At 41.0% G+C, this 26,224-nt stretch overlaps 1 protein-coding gene across 1 annotated transcript in view; it reads left to right on the forward strand.

Moving 5' to 3' along the window:
• The first annotated feature begins 802 nt into the window (after nt 1–802).
• CFAP43 (cilia and flagella associated protein 43) overlaps nt 803–26,224 on the forward strand; it is a 54,064-nt gene continuing 28,642 nt past the window's right edge. Inside the window, exons 1-11 of the mRNA XM_026651140.1 lie at nt 803–893; nt 2,854–3,023; nt 4,115–4,267; nt 4,796–4,926; nt 7,816–7,978; nt 8,659–8,769; nt 15,097–15,174; nt 16,183–16,308; nt 16,861–16,965; nt 18,418–18,534; nt 18,886–19,098. Coding sequence (XP_026506925.1) covers nt 818–893; nt 2,854–3,023; nt 4,115–4,267; nt 4,796–4,926; nt 7,816–7,978; nt 8,659–8,769; nt 15,097–15,174; nt 16,183–16,308; nt 16,861–16,965; nt 18,418–18,534; nt 18,886–19,098 — 1,443 coding nt within the window. The 5' untranslated portion in view covers nt 803–817. The remainder of the gene's footprint in view (nt 894–2,853; nt 3,024–4,114; nt 4,268–4,795; nt 4,927–7,815; nt 7,979–8,658; nt 8,770–15,096; nt 15,175–16,182; nt 16,309–16,860; nt 16,966–18,417; nt 18,535–18,885; nt 19,099–26,224) is intronic.

Raw genomic sequence — 26,224 nt, forward strand, 5'->3', positions numbered from 1 at the left:
TATCATTTTTATAGTGAAAATATTTGTAATGAAAAATAATAATAGAAAGTGAGCAGTGTACATTTTGTATTCTGTGTTGTAATTGAAATCAATATATTTGAAAATGTAGAAAAACATCCAAAAATATTTAATAAATTTCAATTAGTATTCTATTGTTTAACAGTGAGATTAAAACTGCGATAAATTGCGATTAATTTTTTTTAGTTAATCGAGTGAGTTAACTGGGATTAATCAACAGCCCTAATATGACGTTTCATTGAGTGTGACATCCCTGAGAATTAAATTTGGTTTAAAATGGTATCCCGCGGAATAATATCAAAATTTGCATAATCACAGTCCAAATATGGATGGCTGACCTTTTCCATGCCTTGTCACATTTCACCCAGTGATTATCTGCAGCATCTCTCCAGAATCGTTAAAATTTGCTCAAATTTCAGGTCGCTTAACCTCTCAGATCAGCTGAAGTCTCAAAATTTCCTGTGGGATGAAAAGCCTAATTTTTTCACAGGTGCTGAGCATCTGCAGCAATTGACTTCAGTTGGAATCGTGGGTATTTGGTATTTTTGAAAATCAGTTCCCAGCTGTGCTGATTTTCTCAATTTAAATAGTCACTTAAGTGCAAGAGCAATATGATTATGTTATGACATGTTCTGAATCATCGTTCCCCAATGGGCTTCGCATGGGATCCCAGCAGGAACAAATACAACTTGATGCAATAACTGGCTTAAGTGTTGGTCTCCATCTGATTTCAGTGATGAGTAGTGAAGTCCTAGGCCTTTCTGCAATATATGATGTGGAGAGTGAATTAGTTGAGGTGATGGCACTTCTTTGTCCACCAGACATCAGAAGAGCAAGACTAGAAATCTTTTGTCTGCCTTCAGCAATCACAATAGGTAAAAATGAAATATATTCCTTGTGTGACATTCCTTGAGACACGTGTACACTTATGTTGTCCCTTGCACAAAGCACTACTGCTCTAATCTGTTTTATCTATCTACTCTATACACCTTCCCAGTGTATCATTTCTAGTATGATTGTGTGTAGGCTTCCCTTAATCAGCTGATTCATTTAACAAAATAGTACTGCAGTATGCAGATGAATTGAGGAGTGCGGGAGGCAAGAAAGAAGCGAGGGAATGGTGATTTACCTCTGGTATCACATTGCCACCACCCAACAATGAGATGTCCATAGGGCAGCAGAAGGAGAGGAAGGTGGAAGAGAAAAGTTAATCTCACCAGTCCTTCAGTGAATTACTATGGGTTCAAGATGGCTTAATAGTGAAAATGTCCGAGGTTAATACATTAATAAATAATGACTGTCTTTCCCATAGCACCACTAGATAAAAGTTCATAGCAAAAAACCCAACAATTTTTTAAAAATCTTAACTTGTATCCTAATTTAAGACTATTACAAAGAAACATGGTGTGAAACAAAAGAACAGCATTGAGGGCGGGAGGGAACTAGGACTTACTTTATAGGCAGACTTTAGGATTCTCAGCCATTGTAAATCAGCATAGTTCCATTCACCAGCTGAGGATCTGGCCCTAGATCTCTGCAGTCATAGATTTTCAGCAGAGTGCATATTGGGGCATCACATTGAAAGGGAAACTGGTGATTTGTGGGATGGGAGGAGGTTAGGCCTTCAGTAAACTGAACAACCATCCAAAAAGCGTTCTCAAAATATACCCCAGCCTTATTTTATCTATGTGAGCATCTATAAAATGCTCAGCACTGGAATACGAGTGATTTTTTTTTTTTGGTAGCTTTGCTCATAAATTCATAGGCGTTTTTTTTTATGTCCAGAAGGGACCATTGAAATCATCAGTCTGACTTCTTGCACAACACAGGCCATAGGAGTTTCATGTATTTGTGGAATTCAGCATACTATCCTTGAAGTTACATTTTTTAAGCAGGTCACTTCTTTCAAGTACCACAGACTCCAAGAATTGGATGCAGAATGACAAGACTAATCATTGAGTCTTTGATTGAATGTACATGTGAATTAAAAGATATAGACAATGTTCTAGACAAATGCACATTCTTCATCACATTTTTCTTAAAAATTGAAAATTAATTGAATGGGCATGAAAGGGTTTTAGTGGATTAGCTTAAGCAAACCACATTGCAGGCTGGTGCTTTATCAAGCATCCTCCACACCCCAGGAGTACATCACAGTCCTCATATGCAGTCACAGTCAAAATGGAGCTTTGTGCCACGATGCTGTCATTCGATTTGTGTCTATGTATGAATTGTTAGCAAAATCTTTTTTGGAGAAGGCTTTATTATGTAAAGTTGTAAGAAAATATGGTGCAAGACTTTCTTAACACTTAAATCTAAATTCTAAAAGGAACTTGTTAATACTACACTTTACGTAGTTACTTTCACTGAGGCACCGATACTGAGGCCAATATTTTCTTTAAATGTCCACTGACGTTGGGTGTCTCCAGTTGTGAGTGCCCAATTTTAAACACTTAAAGTAGGGCCTGATTTTCAGAGGAGCTGGCCACCTGCGACTTCCATTGGCTGCAGCTGGAGTTGTGGGTGCTCACACCCTTTGAAAATCAAGCCCTATTATAGGTGTCCCATGTTGGGCCGTCAAAAAATGGAGATGCCCTGGTGAAAAGTTGGACTTACATAACTTATCCAAGGTCATATAGAGTCAGTGGTAAAGCTGAGACTCCGGACTCCCAGTCCCCTGCTCAAAACATTAGACCACCCACCCTCCCTGCTGAGATTAGCTGGTACATTAAAATTTGCTTCTGTTTGTCACAACTACCATTTTGTTTTTAAAGGTGAAATATCTGCTCTAGCATCAGTGATTTCTCTTCCATCTTGTCTGTTTCAATCTTGTAGACAATGATGAGTGTATTGATGAAAGAGGGCTGCTAAAGAACTCTGTCATTCAGAAGCGCCAGTACGAACTAGATTACCCCCTGTCCTCAGCAGTCAGACAGAAAGATGACACCGTGTATGGCTACTGCAACCACGCACCTTTCATCTGTAAATACCATCTTGCCAAAAAGGTATTTCTCTGATGCTGCTTTTTGGGAGGAGGTAAAATATTGTAATCTTGTCAACACAAGAAATGAGGGGCATGAGCACAGCGGCGAGTAAGCAAAATCTCGTCTATCTATCCCTGACACCTATCAAATTGCATCATTCTCCAGTAGCTTAAGGTAAAATAGGTCAACCCTGTTTGGTACCTACATGGTGCTCACTGCAGTGCTCAACCTCAGAAGTGTGTATCACAGGCATTAGATCAGCACACCAGGGCAATGACCACAATGTGGCAGCATTCTTAAAACGGTACAAACCTGCAGAATGGCTGACACCTGTACTTCAAATATCAATTCTTTCTCAAGAACTAGAACTAGACATTAGGCCTGTGAATCCATGGATGTCTAGGAAATGTGCTGCTCCCTACACTTCCTTTCTGAGCCAATCTGCATAATTTCTGTCTGGCTCAGTCTCGGGTAGTTCTGAATTACTCAATTTCAGATTTTGCAATATTTATTTGGATCTATAGGACACATGAAAAGGTGCATGTCCAGGTCTCTAGGTGACTTTTCACATACGTTTAAACATACAAAAAGCTCCCCCAATCCAGAAAATAATCATCCAAAAGTGAAAATTTCAACCCCCTCCTCCACAAAAATACCCTACTCCACCCACAAACACCAACCTTCTGCACTTCCCAACCAACCCAAAACCCTGGGGAAAGAGATGGACTCTTTTATCTAATATGCCCTGAGCATCAACAGATTTGTGCTACTTCTGACTAAGTGGGAGAGAGAATCCTCATGGAGAAAGGCTTGTTGGCAGGCTCTTCACTTTTAAGCTGAGGGGTTCCAGCTCAGGCACCTCCATTGATTGCAACTCCTAAAACATCTACTATATCCCCTTCTGCAACTAGAGAGGGTGAGATAACGTATTATCAGCATAGCCATGATAAACCCCCGCCCCCCAGGCCCATAACTCTTATAAATGGCAACATATGTAAAAGATAATCCAACAAGCTATTTGTACCTGCCAGCATTATCACTCAGTTTTATATGGCCAGCTGTTGATACTTCCATCATCTCAATTGCTGTTTTGTATTTTGTTTGGTTTACAGAAAACCTGGAAAGATGCGTCAGTTACTTTATCAGAGAAGAAGATTCCAAGCAACCAGTTTGCACCAGGGTTCCTCCATTTTTCACCTAACAGCCAGCTGTTGGCATCAGTGGCTAAGGATGGAGTATTGTTTATCCATGATGCTGTTACTTTGGTAGGCATCAGTGCACAGGTCTCATTAAACCTATGTTGATCAGAGCAGTCAGGAGTTACTGTATGGATCAGTGTAATGAAAGCAAATATATAAATTGCTACAGAAAAAGACTTGCTGCACTTGAAGAGAAAAGGAAATTGTATTATACAATTGACCAGTCTGATGTTTATTTTTATGATGGATGCTTTTATTTTCAGAGGTTGTGTGTGTGTGTGTGTAATCATTTGCTGCTTATTTTCTTCTACAGTAAATCTTCTGGTAGATAATTTTGCTGTGTCACAGACATCTGAGATAATGGCTCAGCCCTAGGAGCTTATTCCAAGGCCTGAGTCAAAACTTGGCCCACCTTTTAAAACCACACATTCTAGTGTTTTTTTAAACTCCTTAATGACATTTTAGATAAAGTTTTATCCTAATACAAAGGAGTATTTTAAACAAGGGAGCCTATTAACAGAATTTAGTGACATATTCCTGTAGAAAAACATATTTGCTCCTGACCGTCTGATATTGTTTCTGTAACTCTTTCAGGAAACAGTTGCTCGGGAGCATTGCCATTCTTACCAAGGACAGGGAATTGGATCCTTGGCATTTTCATTGGATGGCCAGTTCATTCTTGTCAATGGCGTGGATGATGGTACCCTTGTATGCCTGAAATGGAAGTATGTATAAGATTAACTGATTATATTGATGATATGAATACTGGTGCCCAAACACACTAATTTCTGCATGCTTTAGGCAATCTGTTTTATTATGTGGAAGTTAGCTTTATTGTCTTCTGTACAGACAGATAGTCTACAACCTAACAGCAGCAGTCCGTGATTACCAAACCTGGGCAGTTAATCAGCTGAAATCACTTGACTAAGCTGATCAGTCCAGCTATGGCTTTAGCTCAAGCTTAGGACTATCTTCAGGACTTAGTTATATAGAGCACCTTAAGGCTAAAATAAAAAACTCAGGGAAGATAGACTTTGATGAATAAAAGTAATTAAAAAGACAAAATAAAGGAAAATGTCCCCTTTTAGGAAATTACTGGCTTTAGGCCATTTTTAGACTATTCTGGGGTAAGTATTAGAAAAGTGGTTTCTTTCCCATGGTGGAAACGGCAAACAGATATTGTTGTTTCACAGAAACATATTTATGCTCCTCCTTGTTAGTCATACCAGAGCGGCCAAGGATTGAATGGGCTTTGCATATTGACTTCCCTTCCTCTCACCCTAGAGGTTGTCCCATCAGATCATTAAGAATATAAAATCATTACGATTAGGTACATACACATAGTGACCAGTTCCTCTACAGCTTGGGCATCCGCATCCCCTAGTGCATATTGTCTGTCCTTTGTTTTCTAGACTACAAGATCTCTGGGCAGGAACTGTTGTAATATTTCTGTCTTGTACAGCCCTGAATATACCATTAGAGAATCCTATCTAACCATGCCATATCCATTCTGAGAACTTCATTCTCCAGTGCTGTAAATCTGACCCCTTTATCAGCCTTAAAACAAATAAAAATTTAAAGGCAGAATAATATAGTTCATTGGTCCTTGGCCTTTCCCATAGTGTGACCCCATATCGCAACAGAAAAAAGCTTTGGCATCCCCATTCCATTTAGTTATAAAGAAAGGAAATGTAGTTGTAACTCATAAAAAAACTTGATCCCCCTGCTTGAGAACTTGTGATATCGTTGTGTTTACTTAGCTGTTTGCAATAATATGTGGTTGTAACTAAGCTTTAGAAGGAGGCATGCAGAAGCGTTGAAAGGTTACAACGGAAAAGTTACTGGCCTAGTCAATAGGGGGATAGCTGTAGACCTGATATATGCTGATTTATATTGTATGTTGATAGTAAGACATTTGACATAGTCCCACATGACATTCTCATAAACAAACTAGGGAAATCTGTTTTAGATGAAATTACTATAAGGTGGGTACACACCTGGTTAAAAGACCATACTCAAAGCCTAGTTCTCTGTCAAACTGAGAAGACTTATCTAGTGGTATGCTGCAGGGGTCTGTCCTGGGCCTGGCACTAGTCAACATTTTCATTAATGTCTTGAATAAGGGAGTGGGGTGTATGCTTATAAAACTTGCAGATGACACCAAGCTGGGAGGAGCTGCAAGCACTTCGGAGGACAGGATTAGAATTCAAAATGGCCTAAATAAATTGGAGAATTGGTCTGAAATCAACAAGATGAAATTCAGTAAAGACAACTGCAAAGTACTGCACTTCAGAAGGAAAAATCAAAGGAATAAATACAAGATGGGGAATAATTGGCTAGGCGGTAGTACTGCTGAAAAGGATCTGGGGGTTATAGTGGCTAACAAATTGAATACAAGTCCACAGTGTGATGCAATTGTGAAATAGGTTAATATCATTCTGGGGCATATTAACAGGAGTATTGTATGAAAGACCTGGGAAATAATTGTCCCGCTCTACTCAGCACTGGTGAAGCCTCAGCTGGAGTATTGTGTCCAGTTTCGGGTACTACACTTTAAGAAAGCTGTGGATAAATTATAGAAAGTCCAGCAGAGAGCAAAAAAAAGATAAAAGGTTTAGAAAACCTGACCTATATGGAAAGGTTAATAAAACCGGGTATGTTTAGTCTTGAGAAAAGACTAAGAGGGAGGACCTGGTAACAGTCTTCAAATATATAAAGTGCTGTTATAAAGAGGACAGTGATCAATTGTTCTCCGTGTCCACTGAAGCTAGGACAAGAAGAAATGGGCTTAATCTGCAGCAAGGTAGATATTAGGGAAAACTTTCTAACTATAAGGATAAGGTTAAGCATTGAAATAGGCTTCCAAGTGAGGTTGTAGAATCCCCATCAGTGGAGGGTTTTAAGAAAAGGTTAAACAAACACCTGTCAGGAATGGTGTAGGTATAATTGGTCCTGCTTCAGCACAGACGACTGGCCTACATGTTCTCTGAAGGTCCCTTCCAGCCCTACATTTCTATGATTCTATGATTAAAGATTTAGCTTGAAATTCAACCCAACACAGAGAACCTTCTCCGTTCACCCAATGGATACACTTAAGACTTGTGTAGTGAGTGGCAGGTATAGTAGGGATCTCTTTATGCCACTGAATACCATACATGTGGGCTCCCTGCCAGCCAGCCCCAAATAGGCCATTTGGAAGAGGCTCACTGGATCCATACTTACATGAACTCACGTAAGTCTCATGTAGCACTGCAGAGGCTCAGCCACAGGGAGAGACCACCATATATCATGGGAGGTGAAGTCCAGCTGGGGAGCAGAACCCATAGTGTGGAATGGAGTTACGAGGGACCTGGAACTAAAACTCCCATAAGGCACCACAGAGGCATGTTTTGATATTTCCAAATCAGAATTTTTCATGCTGTGAAAAATTTCAGTAGTTTGACCTTTAGTCCCACTTTGGGGTAAAAACACTGAAATGCCTGTACTGGAATTTCCTGTGGGACAGAAACTCCATATTTCAATCAGTTTAATATATTGTAATAAATGGTTTTAAATTCTTCAGCCTTTTCCATAATACACAGAAAAACATGTCAGTTCCCCCTTTTTACCAGCAGGACTGGAGACGATGAAATTAAGGAAGCTACTGATTATTGGCGACTCATTCTCGCCGTTCTGAACAACTCAATTTACAGTGAAAATACTGTTTTAAAGTCCATGGCGGAATGGAACATTGCTACAGAGTCCCTACTGGAATCATCCTTGGAAAAGGAATCTCAGGTCTGAAACTTTTTAAAAATTTGAAACAAAAAATTCTTATCTTTAAAGGGGTGGAAAAGATTTTGATAATTCTTGAGATGAAATTTGATCCACCATTACAAATGTATAAAGTTTATTGTATCCTGACACAGTGCTCTGCCCCTAGGAGAGTTTCTAGGCGAAAGGGGGAAAACCCCAGAGATTAAATGGTCTTTGTTTAATTATTTTACTTCTGGAATAGAAATCTCATGAAAATGAAAATAGTTTTAGGGACCAAGGTGTTCACATGTCCTCAGATTTCACTAGATATATTCAAATCTGCCATAGACAATCGGATTTATTAACGTCAGACTTATTTTTATTGTGATGATGCAAAACAGTTTTTCCAGGTTTAATCCAGACTATAGTACATATGCATGGTAGCAAGGGTTTGCAGGTTCAGACTCTAACACAGCAGTTACCAAAGAGATGAGAAGAACATTGTAATACATCTTCTGATGAAGGACTCCTTAGGAATTTACCTGAATTTTTCAATCTGCTATCTTAAATTTTCTCTTGTTTTCTCTGAATATTCATATTTGAGGCAGCTTTTATAAAAAGTGTGAAGTATGAATAAAGGATTGAGTGGAATATATATTGTCTGAACTAGGCATTATGGAAACAGGTCTGTATAAATGCCTGTCTTAAAATTTTAATGTCAGGAAATGCTCCAGAAGAAACCAAGTGTGGAGGTGACGGATGAAGATAGCTACCACAACCTGAACATACTCAGTACTGATGAAATGACATGGCTCAACCAGAAAGTTCAGAAGGTATTTTTATAGAACAGGCACCAACCAGGGCCAAAATATTCAAAAATGACTAGGGATTTTGGATGCCTCACCTTTGGAGACCTAATTTTCAGAGAGTGGATACTCAGCACTTTCTGGAAATCAGGCCCCTTAAAGGTGTTGAAAGTTGGATACCCAAAATCACTAATCATTTTTTAAAATCTTGGCCCAGGATTGTAAGCACTTTGGGGCAGGAACTGTTCCTTTGTTATATGTTATAGTGGTATCACAATGGGGCCTCTACACATTACTGCAGTAAAAATAATAAAAAATAAGACTCTATGACAACTGGAGCCATTGAGCAGCAGGCTAATTATACTGAAGCCCAGAAAGATTTTCTAAAAATATGAGTCAGAAACTTGCACAAATGGATCAGCATCAGAAACCAAGCAAATGTGCTTCCTTCTTCCATGAGCCATCATACCGAATTTCACTGCATTGTTAAATCAATACTTAGGATTGTTAGCTACATCTGAAAGACCTTGGGGTTGTTCCAGGCCAATGTTGGAGTAACACTCTTTGCAAAGAAAGGACCATATTTTAAAAAGACAGAAACACCTCGCAGGGCTAAGGGTGGGAAGAGAGGAGATGTAGAGCTTTGTGACCTTGACAACTGCTGATTTTATTGTTAGTATATATAGTTTTCAAACACACAAATATGTGGCTGGTGAATAGCCCTCATGTAAGCTAGAGCTCTATGTATCATCTGTGCTTTCAGGGGAGGGGAGTAAACAAAGGAAATGCCTGATAGATATCATTGTCTTCCTGGGTGATCTCAGGAAATAGCACTGTTCCTCATAGGGCTGACTGAGGGCTTTCAGATTATGGAGTCCATCTCACATCAGGATCACGCCCACCCAGTTGCCATTAATGGCAATCGGGCTGTGTAAAGTTGTGAATCCACTTTGGAGAAGAGGAAGGAGGGAGCAAATTCCAGTGTCACTGAGGTGCAGAGGAATTGTAAAATTTCCCTTAAGTGATCAATCTGCAAAACTGTAGAACCCAACAGGCCACCATAGCTTCCAGAATGGGTATGATCTGTTAATTCACTTCACTTCACATTAGTCCAGAGGAAATGTTTGTTTCCTTTAGAATCCACTAGCGTAAGGCTAGGTTATGCTAAAAGGACCTGTTTCTAAAACCTGTGATTATTAGATCAGATTAGATGCTCCTGTGCTTTCTGACACCTGAGGCAGCCCAGTGTTTCCACCTCTGTATGTCAATTCCCAGTTTCTTGCTGCATCATAATCTGTTTCCATGGTATTGGCATCTTTCTCAATAGTTTTCTGTTGTCTTCCTTTTTTCCATCTTCTAACAGGTAGTATCCAGACAAGGGCTTGTCTAGGAATATGTTTTTTTGACATCTGTACAACGTCTCCAAACCACCTCAGTCTTCTTTCTCAAATCAGTTTCTCTACAGTCTGTTGACCAGTCCTTTGTAACACATCAGTGTTGGTTATTTTATCCTGCCAACAGACACCAAGTATTCTCCACAGATATCTCTGATGGAATGTGTTAAGTTTCCTATTGTGAGCTTCTAGCATTTGCCAAGTTTCAGAAGCATACAACAATGTATCACAAATGACATTATATAACTTGATCTTGGTTCTTGTGTGAATCTCCTTATTTTTCCAGATATTTGCCAATCTCGAAAAGCTCCTCTTGCCTTTCCACTTCTTGCTTCTACCTCCTTATGGAGTTGCCCACCAGCACTGAATGTGCCTCCAAGATATACATGCTTGTTAACCATGTCGTATTTTTCACTATCAGGCACATGCCCACCATCATTGCCGACTCCTCATTCAGCGATCATGACTTTAATCTTCTTTTGGCGGAGTCTTAATCCTACTTTGGCAGACTCACATTTGACATTGATGGTAGTCTTTTTCATGGCACCATCACCTGTGTCCAACAGAACAATGTAATCTGCAAAGTTTAGATATTGAAGTTTTACTCTATTCTACATAACTCCTTTATTGTCCTTTGATGTTGCTCATTTTATCACATAATCTATAACAATGCAGAAAAGAAGGGGTGATAAAATGCAATGCTGCTGTACTTCAATGACCATATCAAACCGATTGGTCTCTCCACCTTCTGTCCTTACACAGTATTTTGAACCTTCATACAGCATTGTGATTGGTGACACTATCTTTTTAGGATACCGATATTGTCTCAAGATCTTCCATAGTGACTCTCTGTGAATGCAGTCAAAAACTTTGGTGAAATCTATAAAATTCAAGACTAATCTTTTCTGGTAAGCAAGCCCTTTCTCAATCAGTCATCTCAGGATAGAGAGGTGATCTATACATGATCTTTCGGTTTGAAGCCTGCTTGCTCATTTTGCAATTTTTCATCTATATCCAGTTTGATTCTGGTCAATAGCACATGACAGAACACTTTCCCACATACTGAAAGTAGTGTTATTCCTCACCCATTATCTCACACCATTTGTTGGCAATTTACAGATCACACCTTTCTTCCAATCCTCTGGATAGAATTATTTTCTCCCAAACTGTATTAGAAAGTTTATGCATTTCATGTAGTACCACATCCTCCCTAGCTTTAAGCATTTCAGCAGTTGTCTTATCTTGACCAGGTGCTTTGCTATTTTTCAGCTGCCTAATTGCTTCCTTTATTTCTGCTTCTGAAATTTCTAGCAGTGACATATTTAATTCTTTACCTTCTTTGCATCCATCGATTAGTATTGTTGGCTCTGGCTGGTTAAGTATTTCATTAAAATGTTCTCACCATCATTTATTTTGTTTTACTTTCATTGTTAACAATCTTTCATCTTTTGATTTTATAATACCACTGTGTCTCTGCAATCGTAATGACAAATTGCCTACAACTGAAATAGTTTCTTAGGCCTGGTCTACACTGAGGGGGGGTCGATCTAAGATACGCAACTTCAGCTACGAGAATAGCATAGCTGAAGTCAACGTATCTTAGATCGACTTAGAATCACTTACTTCGCGTCCTCGCGGCACGGGATTGACGGCCGCAGCTCCCCCCGTCAACTCCGTTTCCGCCTCTCGCCATCATGGAGTTCCGGAGTCGACGGCAGAGCGATAGGGGATCGATTTATCACGTCTACACTAGACGCGATAAATTGATCCCTGATAGATCGATCCCTACCCGCCGATCCGGCGGGTAGTGTAGACATACCCTTAGTCGCCTCTCACTGATGCTTCTTCAGCTTCTCTTGCTTTTTCATCAAGCTATTCTTTCTTATCTATCCAACATGACTTTTTTTACTTCTTTATCTTTCTTTACATATTCCTGTTGTAATGCACATTGTTCTTCTTGTTATGTTGCCTGTACTTTCCTCTTTTTTAAGCCTTTTCTTTCCTCAGTCAGTTTCCATGTGCCTGACTGTATTCACTTTTCTTTCCTTGGTCCTCTTGGTCCAAATGAAGTTGTGGCAGCTTCCCAGAAAACATCTTTGAAGTGAGCCCATCGTTCCTGTATATCAGCATTCATTAACCACCACTCCTGTAATCCCCTTATGAGCTGGATTTTTAAAACCTTCCTGATTTCTGGGTCAAACATCTTCTTCACATCAAATACCATCTCTCTTTTCTTCTTGGAATAAAGCTAAAAAGGCAAGCTAACTGTTCAGATGAAAATGTATTGGTAACTTCTTACAGCAGCACTTGTAAAAGATCGAATATCCAGCAACAATCTTCTCTGCGGTCTGCTGATGGCAATGTAATCCAGTTGTTTCTCAGTCATTTCATCATTTGACTTCCATGTTAGTTTGTGTTTTCTGTGATGAGGGAAAAGTGTCCCTCAATGCATAGATTATACATGCTGCACAGTTTCATGAATCTTTTGCTGTTGTCTATCCATTCCTTAATTCCAGGTTTTAAATGTGTAAAATGTTTGTATCCAAAGTTGTCAAAACCAACTTGGGCATCATATCATCCAGAACCAAAATAACATCATTAGCATAAACCTGGTTTAGCACGTCTTGCAACTTGTTGTAGAATATCTGTTACTTGTCCATCAGGATCTTGGTAGGTGTGTAACACTGGATGATAGTTGTTTTAGCGTGTTTGTAATACAACATGCCCTTATAATTTGTGAATTGACTGGTGTAAACGTGTTGCCTTTTTGTCGAGGAGTATTTGTACTCTATGTCAATGTCATCTTGCCTTAAACAGAGTACTGTGATGCCCTCTGAATGGAGTCTTCCACAACCTGCCCATCTCATTTTGCTCCACTTCAGGAATACTAGTATTAAACTGAGTCATTTCTCTGACTACCTGACTCAATTTGCCACTGTCTTACATGGTTCTTACATTCCAGCACCCAATTCTAGCTTTAATTTTAACTGCTCACATCTCTTGTTTCAAGTGATGAAGTCCCTCACAGGTTTGGTCCACCGCCTTCATTCTTCCATTCAGACTCATTCATTGTCAATTTGATTCCAAAAAGCCAATCTGATTCCATAATCTCCTCCAAATTGACTAGTTCAAACAGATTTTTGTAACTGGATTGTTTCAATAACTAGTGATTTTTTTACGTGGAGAGGTAGTTAACCCGACTCACAACTGTAGGTCCCATGGCTACTAATTCAGTATATTCTGAACAGCCCATCCTGTGTATGAGGTTCCCTCTTCCACCACCTGAGAGACGAGTCTGGTAGCTTGGAATGCCCCAGGTAAAAAAAATCTTTGCTGCCATGAGCAATCCTCTTAATTTCAAGAGGAGTTCTCCTGTGAGTTAGGATTATTCTTGTGAATAAGGACTACAGAATTGGGTCCAACAAGATGTTTGGGTGTTGTTTGTTGTTTGCAATCAATAATCCCATGGGGCGGAGGGGGGGTGATTGGGTGCCTGGATGGACCACACTGAGGATGGCATACTCGGGGCACACTGCAAGGAATAGGGCAGCCAATCCCCAAAACTGGTGGCTTATTCTATAATTAGATTCACCAAGCCAGTAACAAAACAGCATCTGTAATACCACACTGGTCACCAGGAAGCCAAATCCAGTCCCCTTTAAGCATTCCAGCCCTTAACTTCCATCCAGACAACCAAATCTAATATAGTGAGTGGTTACTGAAAACCTGGTTCACCAGTCCCAAAAGATCAGACATGGATCCCCCAGTCAATATGAGTCTCGGATCTTACCCAATAATCACACTGATGCCAATCCTTTAGTAACTAAAACTAAAGGTTTTAATAATAAAAGGAAAAGAAAGAAAAGAGTTGCAAAAGGTTAAAAGACTAATATACATACAAATATGGGTAAAGTCCTTAGGTCAATTTCATAGCAGAGACGGTGCGGCTGCTGATGTTTAAAAGTCTTTCTGGAATCAATTTAAAAGGTTATAGTCCAATAGGTGGTCCAGGAGTATCATCTGTTCAAGTTCTTCCATGAGAATTCCAGGGTAAACCTGGAGACCAAATTCTATGGGTTTTTCTAGACCATCCCTGTTCAAATTTAAGCAGACCTGAAATGGCGGGATCAAGCCTATGGCTATCCTTTATAGCTCCCTAGCAAACTGACAAGCCTCTTGTCACAGCAGGATTATTGCTTTGAAGCTAATCATCTGTTTACTATGCATACACTGATAAACTAGTTGCATTCATTCACATAATGCAATTAGCCGGTACTTCATTATAGCATTAAGCTGAAGACAATGTAAATAATATTATTAGTTTCTTGCAGTGTTTTACTTCTTTGATCTTAAGGTTAACTGAACCATCCGCATGCATAATATAATGCAATTAAGCCGTGAAAGGGAATTAGCATCTACAAACTAATCTGCTTACATTGTTAAACTTCTAACAAGATATAGGTAAACACAGACAAATACACTTAGCATCTATCCTTCTCTAACAATACAGGCAAACATTAAAAATTCTACAAAAACAACAAGGAGTCTGGTGGCAACTTAAAGACTAACAGATTTATTTGGGCATAAGCTTTCGCGGGTAAAAACCTCACTTCTTCGGATGCAGCTCACTCTATGCATCCTTGTTGTTTTTGTAGATACAGACTAACACGGCTACCCCCTGATACTTGACACCATTAAAAATTCTAGTCTACTTAACATGCCTTTGATAACTATCTGTAAGGAATGGTTCTGTTTACCATTGCAATACCCATTTGATAGCTCCTTAAGAGTTGCTTACAGGTCACCTAGCTTGCTGGTTGTTAATCCTTCACTGGTTCAGTGTTATTGGGGGGAAGGACGTTACGTGATTTATTTCCTCAATAGATAATATTCTGTTTAGTCATTTCATTTCTTTTCTTGTTCTACTTTCTTCCTTCAATTATATATTTATTGCACCTAGGCCATCAAAGAAGAGATCAAGAAGTTTGCTGACAAGAGGAAAGAACTGAAAAAAGGAATTAAAAAGCTCCGTAAAACTGTGAGTGTTTGAGACTGTTCACAAATTGCTTCCACGGAAATTGGTTCCACCTGCCACCTTTAGTTTGCTTCCACGGATGCTTTAATAATACCTACCAGCTCTAGGCTCCATTTGCCACGAGCCCTGAGCAAGGCATAGCACATAGGTGCGCTGCACTCGGAGCATACCAGGAACCAGACTTGAGTTCCCCTTTTACTTCAAAAGGGGAGTAATTTGTGTCAGCCCTATATCTTTTGCAATGTCTCTTTAAAAATGCCTGCTGTCAAATAAAAGAATAGATATTTATTAGTACTAATATTTATATAAGTGATTTTCACTTTACTCAAAATAAATAAATTTTCTTTAGAAAGTTGGCAAACTCATACTCATGTTATGAAAGGTATTCAAGTTACATGAATTAAGACAACCAGACAAAAATGCAAATAAGCTATTTCTTTTAAGTGCTCATAGCCAGAATACTGAGCGTGCTGTACAATAAATAATCATTCTTAAAAGGAACACAGACACTAATTTCAAATGTCAGGTCTAAACCAGCATAAAGAAAGGAACAAAAATATTTATGTATATATAAACCCCCATGTATATACAAACCTCTTCAGCTGAGATTGTGAAATCTACATGAGGGTAGTTAAAAGTTTGGTAATTTATAGAACAGGTCTTATCTGAGGGTACGTCTACACTGGAAACTTCAACGCGCTGCCGCGGGAATGCTTTGAAATGCGAGTGTGGTCGCGCGCGAGCACTGGGAGAGAGTTCTGGTAATCCACCTCCACGAGGAGCTCCCAGCGCTCGGAGCCTGTCTACACTAGCACTTTAAAGCGTTCAGACTTGCTGCGCTCAGGGGGGTGATTTTTCACCCCCTGAGCCAGCAAGTTAGAGCACTCTAAAATGTAAGTGTAGAAAAGCCCTTGATACACAGTTCTAATAATGTGCTAGAAAATAGTATTCCTTCTATTCATGTACAGCTGAATTCACTTTTGCTCCTTGTACTTTTTTAATAAAATTCAGATTCAGGAAATGATGTATGAAAATGAACAGGTGCCTGATATTGAAAGACTGGACCAGCAGGAATTCAACCTGGACATCGAAGAACAGGAAAGGCTGCAGGCGGAGAGTGAACAAGAAGTGGCCAGGGTATGGTAGAATGGCGTGAAAATGTTTTAAATGATAGGAATGGAAGGGAGAGAGGATTAGGTAGGAACAAAGAGCGAGAGAGCACGAAAGGAGCAAATCCAAGCAGAAAAGTTTGTAAGGTGTTAAATTAAGTAGCAGCCTAAATGTGATTGCCCCACTATCATTAAATAAATACATACATTAACATTACAAAAGATCTCCTTGAAAGGAACGGATCGGGTTGGTTATTGAACCGATCTTGCAGTCAAAAAACAAATTTGTGTCTTGGTCTGTGCCAAGAACTACTGAGTTCTAACCCCTGACTTTCCCACAGTGACCTTGGGCACATCACTTAACCTCTCTGCCTTTTTCTGCTGTAAAATGTTTAATGTTTGTGGTGTGGTTTGAAGATGCGAAGTACTACAGTGTTTTTAGTGCCGAGTACTAGTAATGCAGAATGTCTGCGATGTTTACTTGAGGGACCCATTGAAAATTGCTTTCTTTTGCATCCTATACTTCTTTCTCTCTCCGCCCTCTCCTCTCCCCCCTCGCTCCCCCCCAAAATCCCAAAAGGTAAGGAAGGAGATTGAGATGGAGAATCTAGCCAAATGCTATCTGCGTGACATCATCAAAAAGGAATGCTGGAACTCCATGTCCATAAAAGGTCGTGCAATTAAGGTAACTTCTACTGTCACTTTATTTCATACCTTTCCCCTGTAGTTTGGGACTCATAAAGGCATTGAGGCTAAGTATGCAGGAAGCTTACCACAATTTGGGCTTGCAGAGCATATGGGAAAGAACTTGCTGCTTCCCAAAACACATACAACTAGAGCTGGGTGACTATTTTCAGGTCAGCCAGAAAACCAAAAGAAAAATACCCAGTTTGGTTTTGAAAATGTTTGGAATTTGTCAGCAAAGTCTGTTCTGAGCCAGCTTCAGATAACATGTATGCATACATTCCCCCTTTGAACCTTTAGCACAGTAGCGAGAGCACCTGGCCGGGATGTGGGAGACCCAGGTTTGAATCCCCATTCTGGAGCAGGAACTTGTACTCAAAGCTCTCTCCTGCCAGGTGAGTGGGTTATACTGGGATGGGTTGCTCTCAATCTCTCCTGTTGAACCTGTTCCACTTTCTATGAATGCTTAAATATTCATTGGGCCAAAGAAAGACGCCCTGAGAACGACTGTATAGTCTAGTGATTACACATCTGTGAGGTAGGAGATGTGGATTCAAATTGAATCTAGTTATACAGTTCTAATAATGTGCTAGAAAATCGTATTTCATCTATTCATATATAGAAACATTTACTTTTGCTCCTTGTTCTGTTTTTAATTTGTATTATATGAATCGACTGTAATCTATTCACTCATTTTTTCTAAAGGTTGCTCTCAAAAAAATTTTCTCAGCCAAAATTATCAGGTACAATTTGCAAATAGTTTTGAGTCAACCAAAACTGCATTTTTCAGTAAATAACTATTCATGTGAAAAATTTTACCCAGCTCTACATACAAACCTTTCGATACCCCCCTTCCCCCCCGAGTTTGGAGAACTGCGCAGCTCTGAGTTGGAGGAGCATTGGGTGTTGATTTGCAAACAAGCAACCCTGAAATTCCACTTTGTTACAGAATTCCTTTATGCAGCTTGCTAGAACAAGGAGCTTCTGAAGTAGATTAGCATTTACCAAGGCTAACTGCTATTATATTTGTATTATTTGTTAAGTGCTGCTAGAAACACAAAGAAAGGCAACTCCCACCCCAGCTGAGCCTATAAATTAAATAGAACAATGATTGGACAAATAAAAAGAAGATCTCAGACGATCCCAAAGATAGGGCAAACCTAAGCCTCAATCCTGCACTCTAATTCCAGTAAAATTCCCTGAGTAAGGAGCACAGGGTCAGGTTCTTGAGTGGGTTTTTTTTTTTTTAATTTTGAAGACATTTAAATCAACTTTATTTTAACTTCTCAAGACCCTCCAATATTTTGTATTCCTTATGATTACTCCTCAATTTTATTCATAGCAATAAAGCCGAGTCACTGTAGCTGTTTACCAATTTGTTGGAGAACATCTGAACTGAATGGTGTTTTAACTGGGGAAATTTTATTCTAGTCTTTTTTTCTCATTTTACAAGTGCTTCCATGCAGCCTATAAGGTGACGAATTACCCAATGAAAGAACGTAGTAAAGAAGAGTTGGAAGCCTTGGAAAGGGTACTGCAGTTAAAGAAGATTGAGTCAGCTGATTTTAAGGTACAATCTCACTCCTCCCAACTCCCCAAAAAAGTAGGAAAATATGTTAACTCTGGGCCTTCTTCAAGAACATCTTAGCTATGCTTAAACAGGTAGGCGTTTGTTTCTAAGCTCCATTAGTAGCCCAAATAAAAGGCATTGTTTATGTTAGTACAAAAATATATTTCATTTTAAGCATTTCGTCTACATCCTAGAATTAGGGGTTAATTGTAGAATTGTACCTCTTGAACTGATTACTTTTAGGAATCCTATTAGCTATAAATGGAAGGACTAAGGGGCCTTTTCTACACAAATGATTCTGAGATAATAATGTATACAGTTGATCAACCTGCTGTGTTTTTGGATATTCAGATTCGGAAGGAGATTGTTGAGATTCAGTCTCAGGCTGTACCACCTAAGGAGGAAGGGGAGAAGGTGGAAGAAGAAGCTGTGACTGATGAGAGCACCTCCAATTCCCTGATCGGGAGCCTGAGTGCTCAGTTTGGGGGAGACACATCCATCTTATACCACCAAATGGACCTGCACACCAGGGAGGAGAAGATTAATCAGATCATATTACTGCAGGTGACCTCTTCATACATTCGTGTTACTGCATTGATACTATCACATGTACAGGTTCTCAGCCAATCAGAGGTGCTGTTAGATTCTCTCTCAGCAATATACTTTTCTGCTGAATGAAAGTTTTCCTTTTCCTCCCAGCTCATTACTCCACCCTTGTTTAAATCCCTAGATATCTCTATTATTTAAGAACTCCTTACTAGATGCCTAAAAAGCCACAATCCCACAACTGAGGAAGAAAGCTTTGCTGGTTAAAAAAACCGATATGGTTTAGAGGGGAAGTGAAGGTAGCTATACAAAATTAAAATATAATATATAGCAAATGGAAGAAAGGGGAAGTTGATAGAAAAGAATATAAATTATATGCTAGGAATTGTAGAACATTGATATGGGGAAACAAAGGGACACAAGGAGAAATCTATGGCCAGCAGAGTTAAGGACAATGAGAAGGAGTTTTTTAAATATATTTGGAACAAAAAGATCCTGACAATGATATTGTTCCCTTACTAGATGGAAGTGGTCGAATTATCAATAACAATGCAAAAAATATAGAAGTGTTCAATAAATATTTCTGTTCTGTATTTGGGGAAAAACAGATTATATAGTCTCATCATATGGTGATAACACTCTTTCCATTCCACTAGTATCTCTCAGAAGCTACGAAAGTTAGGCATTGTAAGATCAGCAGGTCCAGATAATTTGCATCCACGAGTTTTAAAAAAGCTGGCTGAGGAGCACGCTGGACCATTAATGATGCTTTTCAACCAGTCTTGGAGCACCAGGGAAGTTCAAGGAGACTGGAAGGAAGTTAGTGTGTGAGGTTTTTAAAAAGGATAAACAGGATGACTTGGGAAATTATAGGCCTGTCAACCTGACATCAGTCCTGGGCAAGATAATGGAGTGGCTGATGTGGGACTCGATTAATAAGAAATTAAAGGAGGGTAATGTAATTAATGCAAATCAGCATGGATTTATAGATGACAGATTCTGTCAAACTTGCTTTTTTTTAAAATGAAATTACAAGTTTAGTTGATAAAGGCAATCGTATGCACGTAATATACTTAGATTTCTGTAAGGCGTTTGACTTGGTAGCACATGACATTTTGTTTAGAAAACTTTAGCTGATAGGTCTCAAAATGTAATTGTAAAGGGGAAATTATCAGATGTGTTTCTGGTGGAGCCCCACAGGGATCAGTTCTTGGCCCTATCCTAGTTAACATTTTTATCAATGACCTGGAAGAAAACATAAAATCACTGATAAACTTTGCAGATGACACAAATCTTGGGGGAGTGGTAAATAATAAAGAGTTACGGGTCACTGATTCAGATTGATTTGGATCTCTTTGTAAACTGGGTGCAAGCAAACAATGTGCATTTTAATACAGCTAAATGTAAATGTATATACATGTATAAGAACAAAGAATGCAGGCCATACTTATAGGATGCGGGACTCTATCCTGGGAAGTAGTGACACTGAAAAAGATTGGAAGGTTGTGGTGGATAATCAGCCGAACACGAGCTCCAAATGTGATGCTGTGGCCAAAAGAGCTAATGTGATCCTGGGATGCATAAACGGGAATCTCAAGTAGGAGTAGAGAGGTTATTTTATCTGTTTGTGGCACCGGTGCAACTGCTGCTAGAATAGTGTGTCCAGTTCTGGTGCCCTTAATTCAAGAAGGATGTTGATAAATTGGAGAGGATTCAGAGAAGAGCCATGACCCGACCCCCCTCAGTTCCTTCTCAACTATCCTCGGCCTGAGAGGAGCTCCCAGCAGTGTGATAGCTGATATCTTTATTTACTGTGTAGAATAGTTAGATTAATTGTTTGTTTACTAGTTATATTTACTTACCCTTTTTCTTCCTCTATTATTTTTCTATAAATTTTTTTTTCATGTATTTCTTACCCTTACCATAGTTCATGTTCACACTCAGGGCTGAACTGCCATAGTTCAAGCCATGCCTGGTTCACCAGGCTTCAAGTGCTGCCTTTCCTGCCAGGAAGCGATCCTGGTATCGGACAGTCCTTTTCTATGCGTGCGATGCTTAGGTGAGAGACACATCCCACAAAAGTGTTCTCACTGCAGCAACTTAAAGGCTCGCCAGGAAGGACAGAGACCTGCATCTAAAATTTATCCTTATGGCAAAGTCTCTGCACCCGGCATCTGATCCCAGCTAGCAGATCCCCTCTGGACAGCGTTCTGCAGAGGCTTCACCCTCCTTTCAGAGGAAGGCTCATTCCTCACAAAAAGTAACGAGGAAAAGAGCAGCAACTTCTCCTTCTAAAGAGCCACCGAAAAAGAAGCAGTCTCTGTCTCATTCCTTATCGTCAGTACCGACCGCACCATGGCTGAGTACACATGAAGCACTGGGTTCCTCCGGCACTGCCTGTGCCGTGACATCTGCCAAACCCAAGCGGGCAGACTCTGAATCGAGAGGCAAACAAAAGCCCATCTCCTCCGTGGCGGTACTGATGGAACCGCCCGAAAGACACAGCACGGAGACTGTCCCCACGGACCATGGGACCATCACCTGCTCCAGCAATGTCGGCACCAACGTCTGCAGCTGCAACAGCACCGTCGGCACTGACCACTCCGGCGTCAAAACCATCAGCACCATGCCACTTTCCGCAACACAAGGACTTGCTTGTGTCATCAGCACCTGAATCCCAGCTCTTTGGCACCGACATATCCCTAGTACGCACGGTACCAGGCCAACCTGCTTCACCACTGGCCCCTCCATTTTCCTGCGAGAAGGAGGATAATGAGCAGCAGGGTGTTTTCTTATCGCACCACTCCTCTCCTCTCTAATCTACTGCAATAGGATCACCTGTATGGCCGACACCTCATCCCAGACCTGATACCCAGACCTGGTATGGCTACCCATGGATCCCTCCACCTATGCCATTACCAATACAGTGGCCTTATTGGGACCCCTTGGCTGCATACAGGAGGCAATATCCCAAGCCCCCAAGTCCCTACAGGAAAAGGATTTGATCTCCTCCACAATCCTCTGTGGGTGCACCATCAGAGCCCATTGAGGGAAAGCTTTGAGGAACAAGAGGAAGCCCTGGAATAGGACAGGACACCACCTGACAGTATTTCTTCTTCTTCCCCAGATGAGGCCATAATGCCTCCACCACCCACAGGCGCGGACGATTTCAAACACTTTCAAGAACTCTTCAGGAGAGTTGCAGACCGCCTAGAGATCCCTCTAGAGGAGGTCCCAGAGTCCCATAAGTTGCTAGACATCCTGAAAACCTTGTTGGCTTCAAAACTAGCGCTTCTAATAAACAATGCGCTCATGGAACTAGCCAAAACCATATGACACACCCTGGCAACAATGCCGCTTACCTGCAAGAGAGACGATAAAAAGTATTATGTCCCCTCAAAAGAGATGGACTTTTTATTTTCCCACCTAGCACCAAACTCTTCAGCTGTCCACCACTCAACCAGCAATAACAATATAGATCCATCCCATATGACAAAGAGTGGAAATGACTAGACCTTTTTGGCCACAAGGCCTACTTATCAGCAACCCTGCAATTTCGAATTGCCAGTTACTCAGCATTGATGGCAAAGTACAACCATGTAAACTACTCCAAACTTGCAGAATTTATTAATGAGATCCCAGAAGAGAAAAGGGACCAATTCAAATCCATCTTAACTGAGGGTCAACTGTCCAGAAGCGTTGTGGCTTCACCTATCCTGTTTGCCCAAGGAAGTACAGTCCACCGTGGAGAACCTCCCCTTTGATGGCCAGAAACTGTTCACCTCGAAGACAGATGATGCCCTCCACACCCTGAAGGACTCTCAGGCATCTCTCTGCATCTTGGGGATATACACACCTGCAACCAAAAGAAAACAGGGTAGATATTATCCCTACTAGAGCACACGATCTGCCCCATATACTCAACAACAGAGACACTACAGGACACAGCGACGGAGGCAGAGACCTTCGAGGTGTCAACCACATCTACCTCAATCATCTGCTTCTCAACCATCCTCTGCTAAACAACAATTTTTGAGGGTTTGGTCAAGAGTACAAGCAACGTCCTCCACCCACAAGTGCTGACACCATCGTCCATCCCCCATTTTGGTCACTGTTTGACCCCTTTCTATTTGGCATGGACTTCCATCACCACAGACAAATGGGTCCTAGAAATAATCCATACAGGCTATGTGATACTGTTCATCTCCATCCCCCCTACCCACCCTTCCTCCTCAGTCCCTCTTTAGGGACCCCTCTCACAAACAACTTCTACGGCAGGAAGTAAACCACCTATTACATCTGGGCACCATAGAACCAGTACTATCTCAACACAGAGGGAAGGGCTTTTATTCCCAGTACTACTTAACCCAGAAAAAGAACAGAGGATGGAGGTCTACTCTACACCTCAGAAAACTCAACAGATTTGTAAAGGTCCAGCAGTTCCAGATGGTCACACTAGCAACAATAATACCAGCACTGGAACAGGGAGACTGGTTTTCGGCCCTCGACCTCCAAGACGCCTGTTTCCAGGTTACCATACACCCCGCTCACAAGAGGTTTCTCAGGTTTACTCTGAGAAGCTTATTTCCCTGCTGCCACTAGTCTGGCAATAGCTTGTCTCTCTCTCTCTCCCTGATTGTCTCTGCCCAGAGGAGGGGTTTTTAAAGGCCTCAGGCAGCCCTTAATTGGATTCAGGTGTCCCTAATTGATCTGAGGTAACCCCTTCTCAGCTTGTAGGAAAAAGGGCCTTTAACATTCTAGGGCTAACATATCGGCCTTCCAGAACCCTTTTGCAGCTGTACGGCCTGACTTTGTCACAATACAGACAACATTGCCTGCATGTTTTATATAAACCAACAGGGAGGGGTGCATTCACACTCCCTATGCACCGAAGCTATGAAACTATTGTTTATCCGGCACAATGTCAGAATCTCAGCCTCGACTTTCCAGGTCGTCAAAATACTACTGCAGATACACTGAGCAGAGAATTTTCCTGGGATCATGAATGGGAACTAAACAATGTGGTCCTACAGAACATATTCTTCAAACACTGGGGTCACCCATCCATCGACCTTATCACAACATCCCAGAACTACAAATGCCCACAATTCTGCTTGAGAGCAGGTTTGGGGCCCCAATCCCTGAGTGATGCCTTCCTCCTCAGCACCCCTGTGATACGTATTCCCCCGATCCCTCTGTTATCGAGGGTGATACACAAAATATGTACCAATAAGGCCAAAGTCATATTGATAGCCCCAATGTGGCCCAGACAGACTTGGTACTTGTACCTATTGCAGATGATGGTATGCACACCACACACCCTTCCACCTCTGCCAGACCTTCTCTCACAGGATGCTGGACAGGTTCACCACCCATACCTGGAGAGACTTCATCTCAGAGCATGGCTCCTATATGGTTCCATCATGATGAACTAGCATGTTTGGAACAAGTTAAAGACATATTACTAAACAGTAGAAGGACAACCATGCACAATATTTACCTTCACAAATGGAAGAGGTTCTACATATGGTGCCAGAACAAACAAATTAGTGCCATTTCTGCACCCCTACCCTTGGTATTGGACTATATTTTAAGACTAAAGACATCTGGACACTCCATTAGCTCAATCAAGATACATCTCGCGGGCTATTCATGTTTTCACCACAAGTTCGACAGGATATTGATATTTGCCCATCTGATCACCAAACATTTCCTTGCGGGTATCAAGAATTTTACCCTGAAGTGCGTGTACCTACTCCACCTTTGGACTTGAACTTAGTGTTCTGCTGCCTCACCGGACCCCAATTCAAACCTTTAGCAACATGCTCTCTGATGCATCTATTGATGAAGGTGGTGTTCTTAGTGGCTATCACATCAGCCCACCCAGTGGGCGAATTAGGGGCCCTCATGGCACACCCACCTTACACCATCTTTTTCAAGGACAAGGTCACACTAAGACCCACCCAAAATTTCTACCTAAAGTATCTTCCTCCTTCTACATAAATCAACCAGTCCATCTTCCTCATTCTTCTCTAAACCACACGGGAACGCGCAGGACTCAGTACTACATACTCTAGACATTGGGTGCGCACTAACATTCTACCTCGACAGAACTAAGCTTTTCAGAAAATCTCCGAGGCTTTCCATTTCCACGTTCTAAAGGCTCTGCTATCTCTACACAGAGACTATCTAAATGGATCTCTGGGTGCATCCACCTCTGTAATCAACAAAAGAATCTGCAATCCCCATCAGAGATCAGAACTCACTCTACCAGATCACTTTCAACCTCAGTGACCTTTCTAAACAACGTACCAATCATAGACACATTTAAAGCAGCCACTTGGGCTTCCGCACACATGTTGGCATAGTGTTTTGTAATCGACCAGAGTTCAAGATCGGATGCATTCCTAGGTCTTACAGTGTTATCATCGCTTACACAGGCAACTCTGAAGCCCCTTCCATCCAATGTGGGGCACTGCTTGATAGTCACCTGAAGTGGAGCATCCACAGGGACGTTCCTCGAAGAAGAAGAGAAGGTTACTCACCTTGTTCAGTAACTGAAGTTCTTCAAGATGGATGTCCATGTCCCTGTGAGTGCTCCACTACCTCCCCTCCTCCTCTCTACTTTGGAGTTCAATTTCCAGACTCTACAGTAGAAAAGGAACCAAGGCGGGTTGATTAGCGCACGCTAGATAGGCACCGACAGCGGTGTGAGATGGGGAGTCATAGAATATCAGGGTTGGAAGGGACCTCAGGAGATCATCTAGTCCAACCCCCTGCTCAAAGCAGGACCAATCCCCAGACAGATTTTTACCCCAGTTCCCTAAATGGCCCCCTCAAGGATTGAACTCACAACCCTGGGTTTAGCAGGTCAATGCTCAAACCACTGAGCATGTGCGACCCAGACAGACATTGCTGCTGAAATTCTCTGATCAAAGGCACAGGGACGCACCAACACCTGAAATGGAGCACCCACAGAGACCCCATCTCAAAGAACCTCAGTTACTGCACAGGGTGAGTAACCTTCTCTTTCTGCTGAATTGTATCTCATCTGCCATACAGCTTTATTACTGATTATGCCAGAAATAGGTTAGACAATCATGAACAAAAATATTTATCGTTACACACAAATTGTATGTGGCTA

Source organism: Terrapene carolina, unplaced genomic scaffold, assembly GCF_002925995.2.
Source record: "Terrapene carolina triunguis isolate 2854851 unplaced genomic scaffold, T_m_triunguis-2.0 Scaffold95, whole genome shotgun sequence".
Taxonomy (NCBI): Eukaryota; Metazoa; Chordata; order Testudines; family Emydidae; genus Terrapene; species Terrapene triunguis.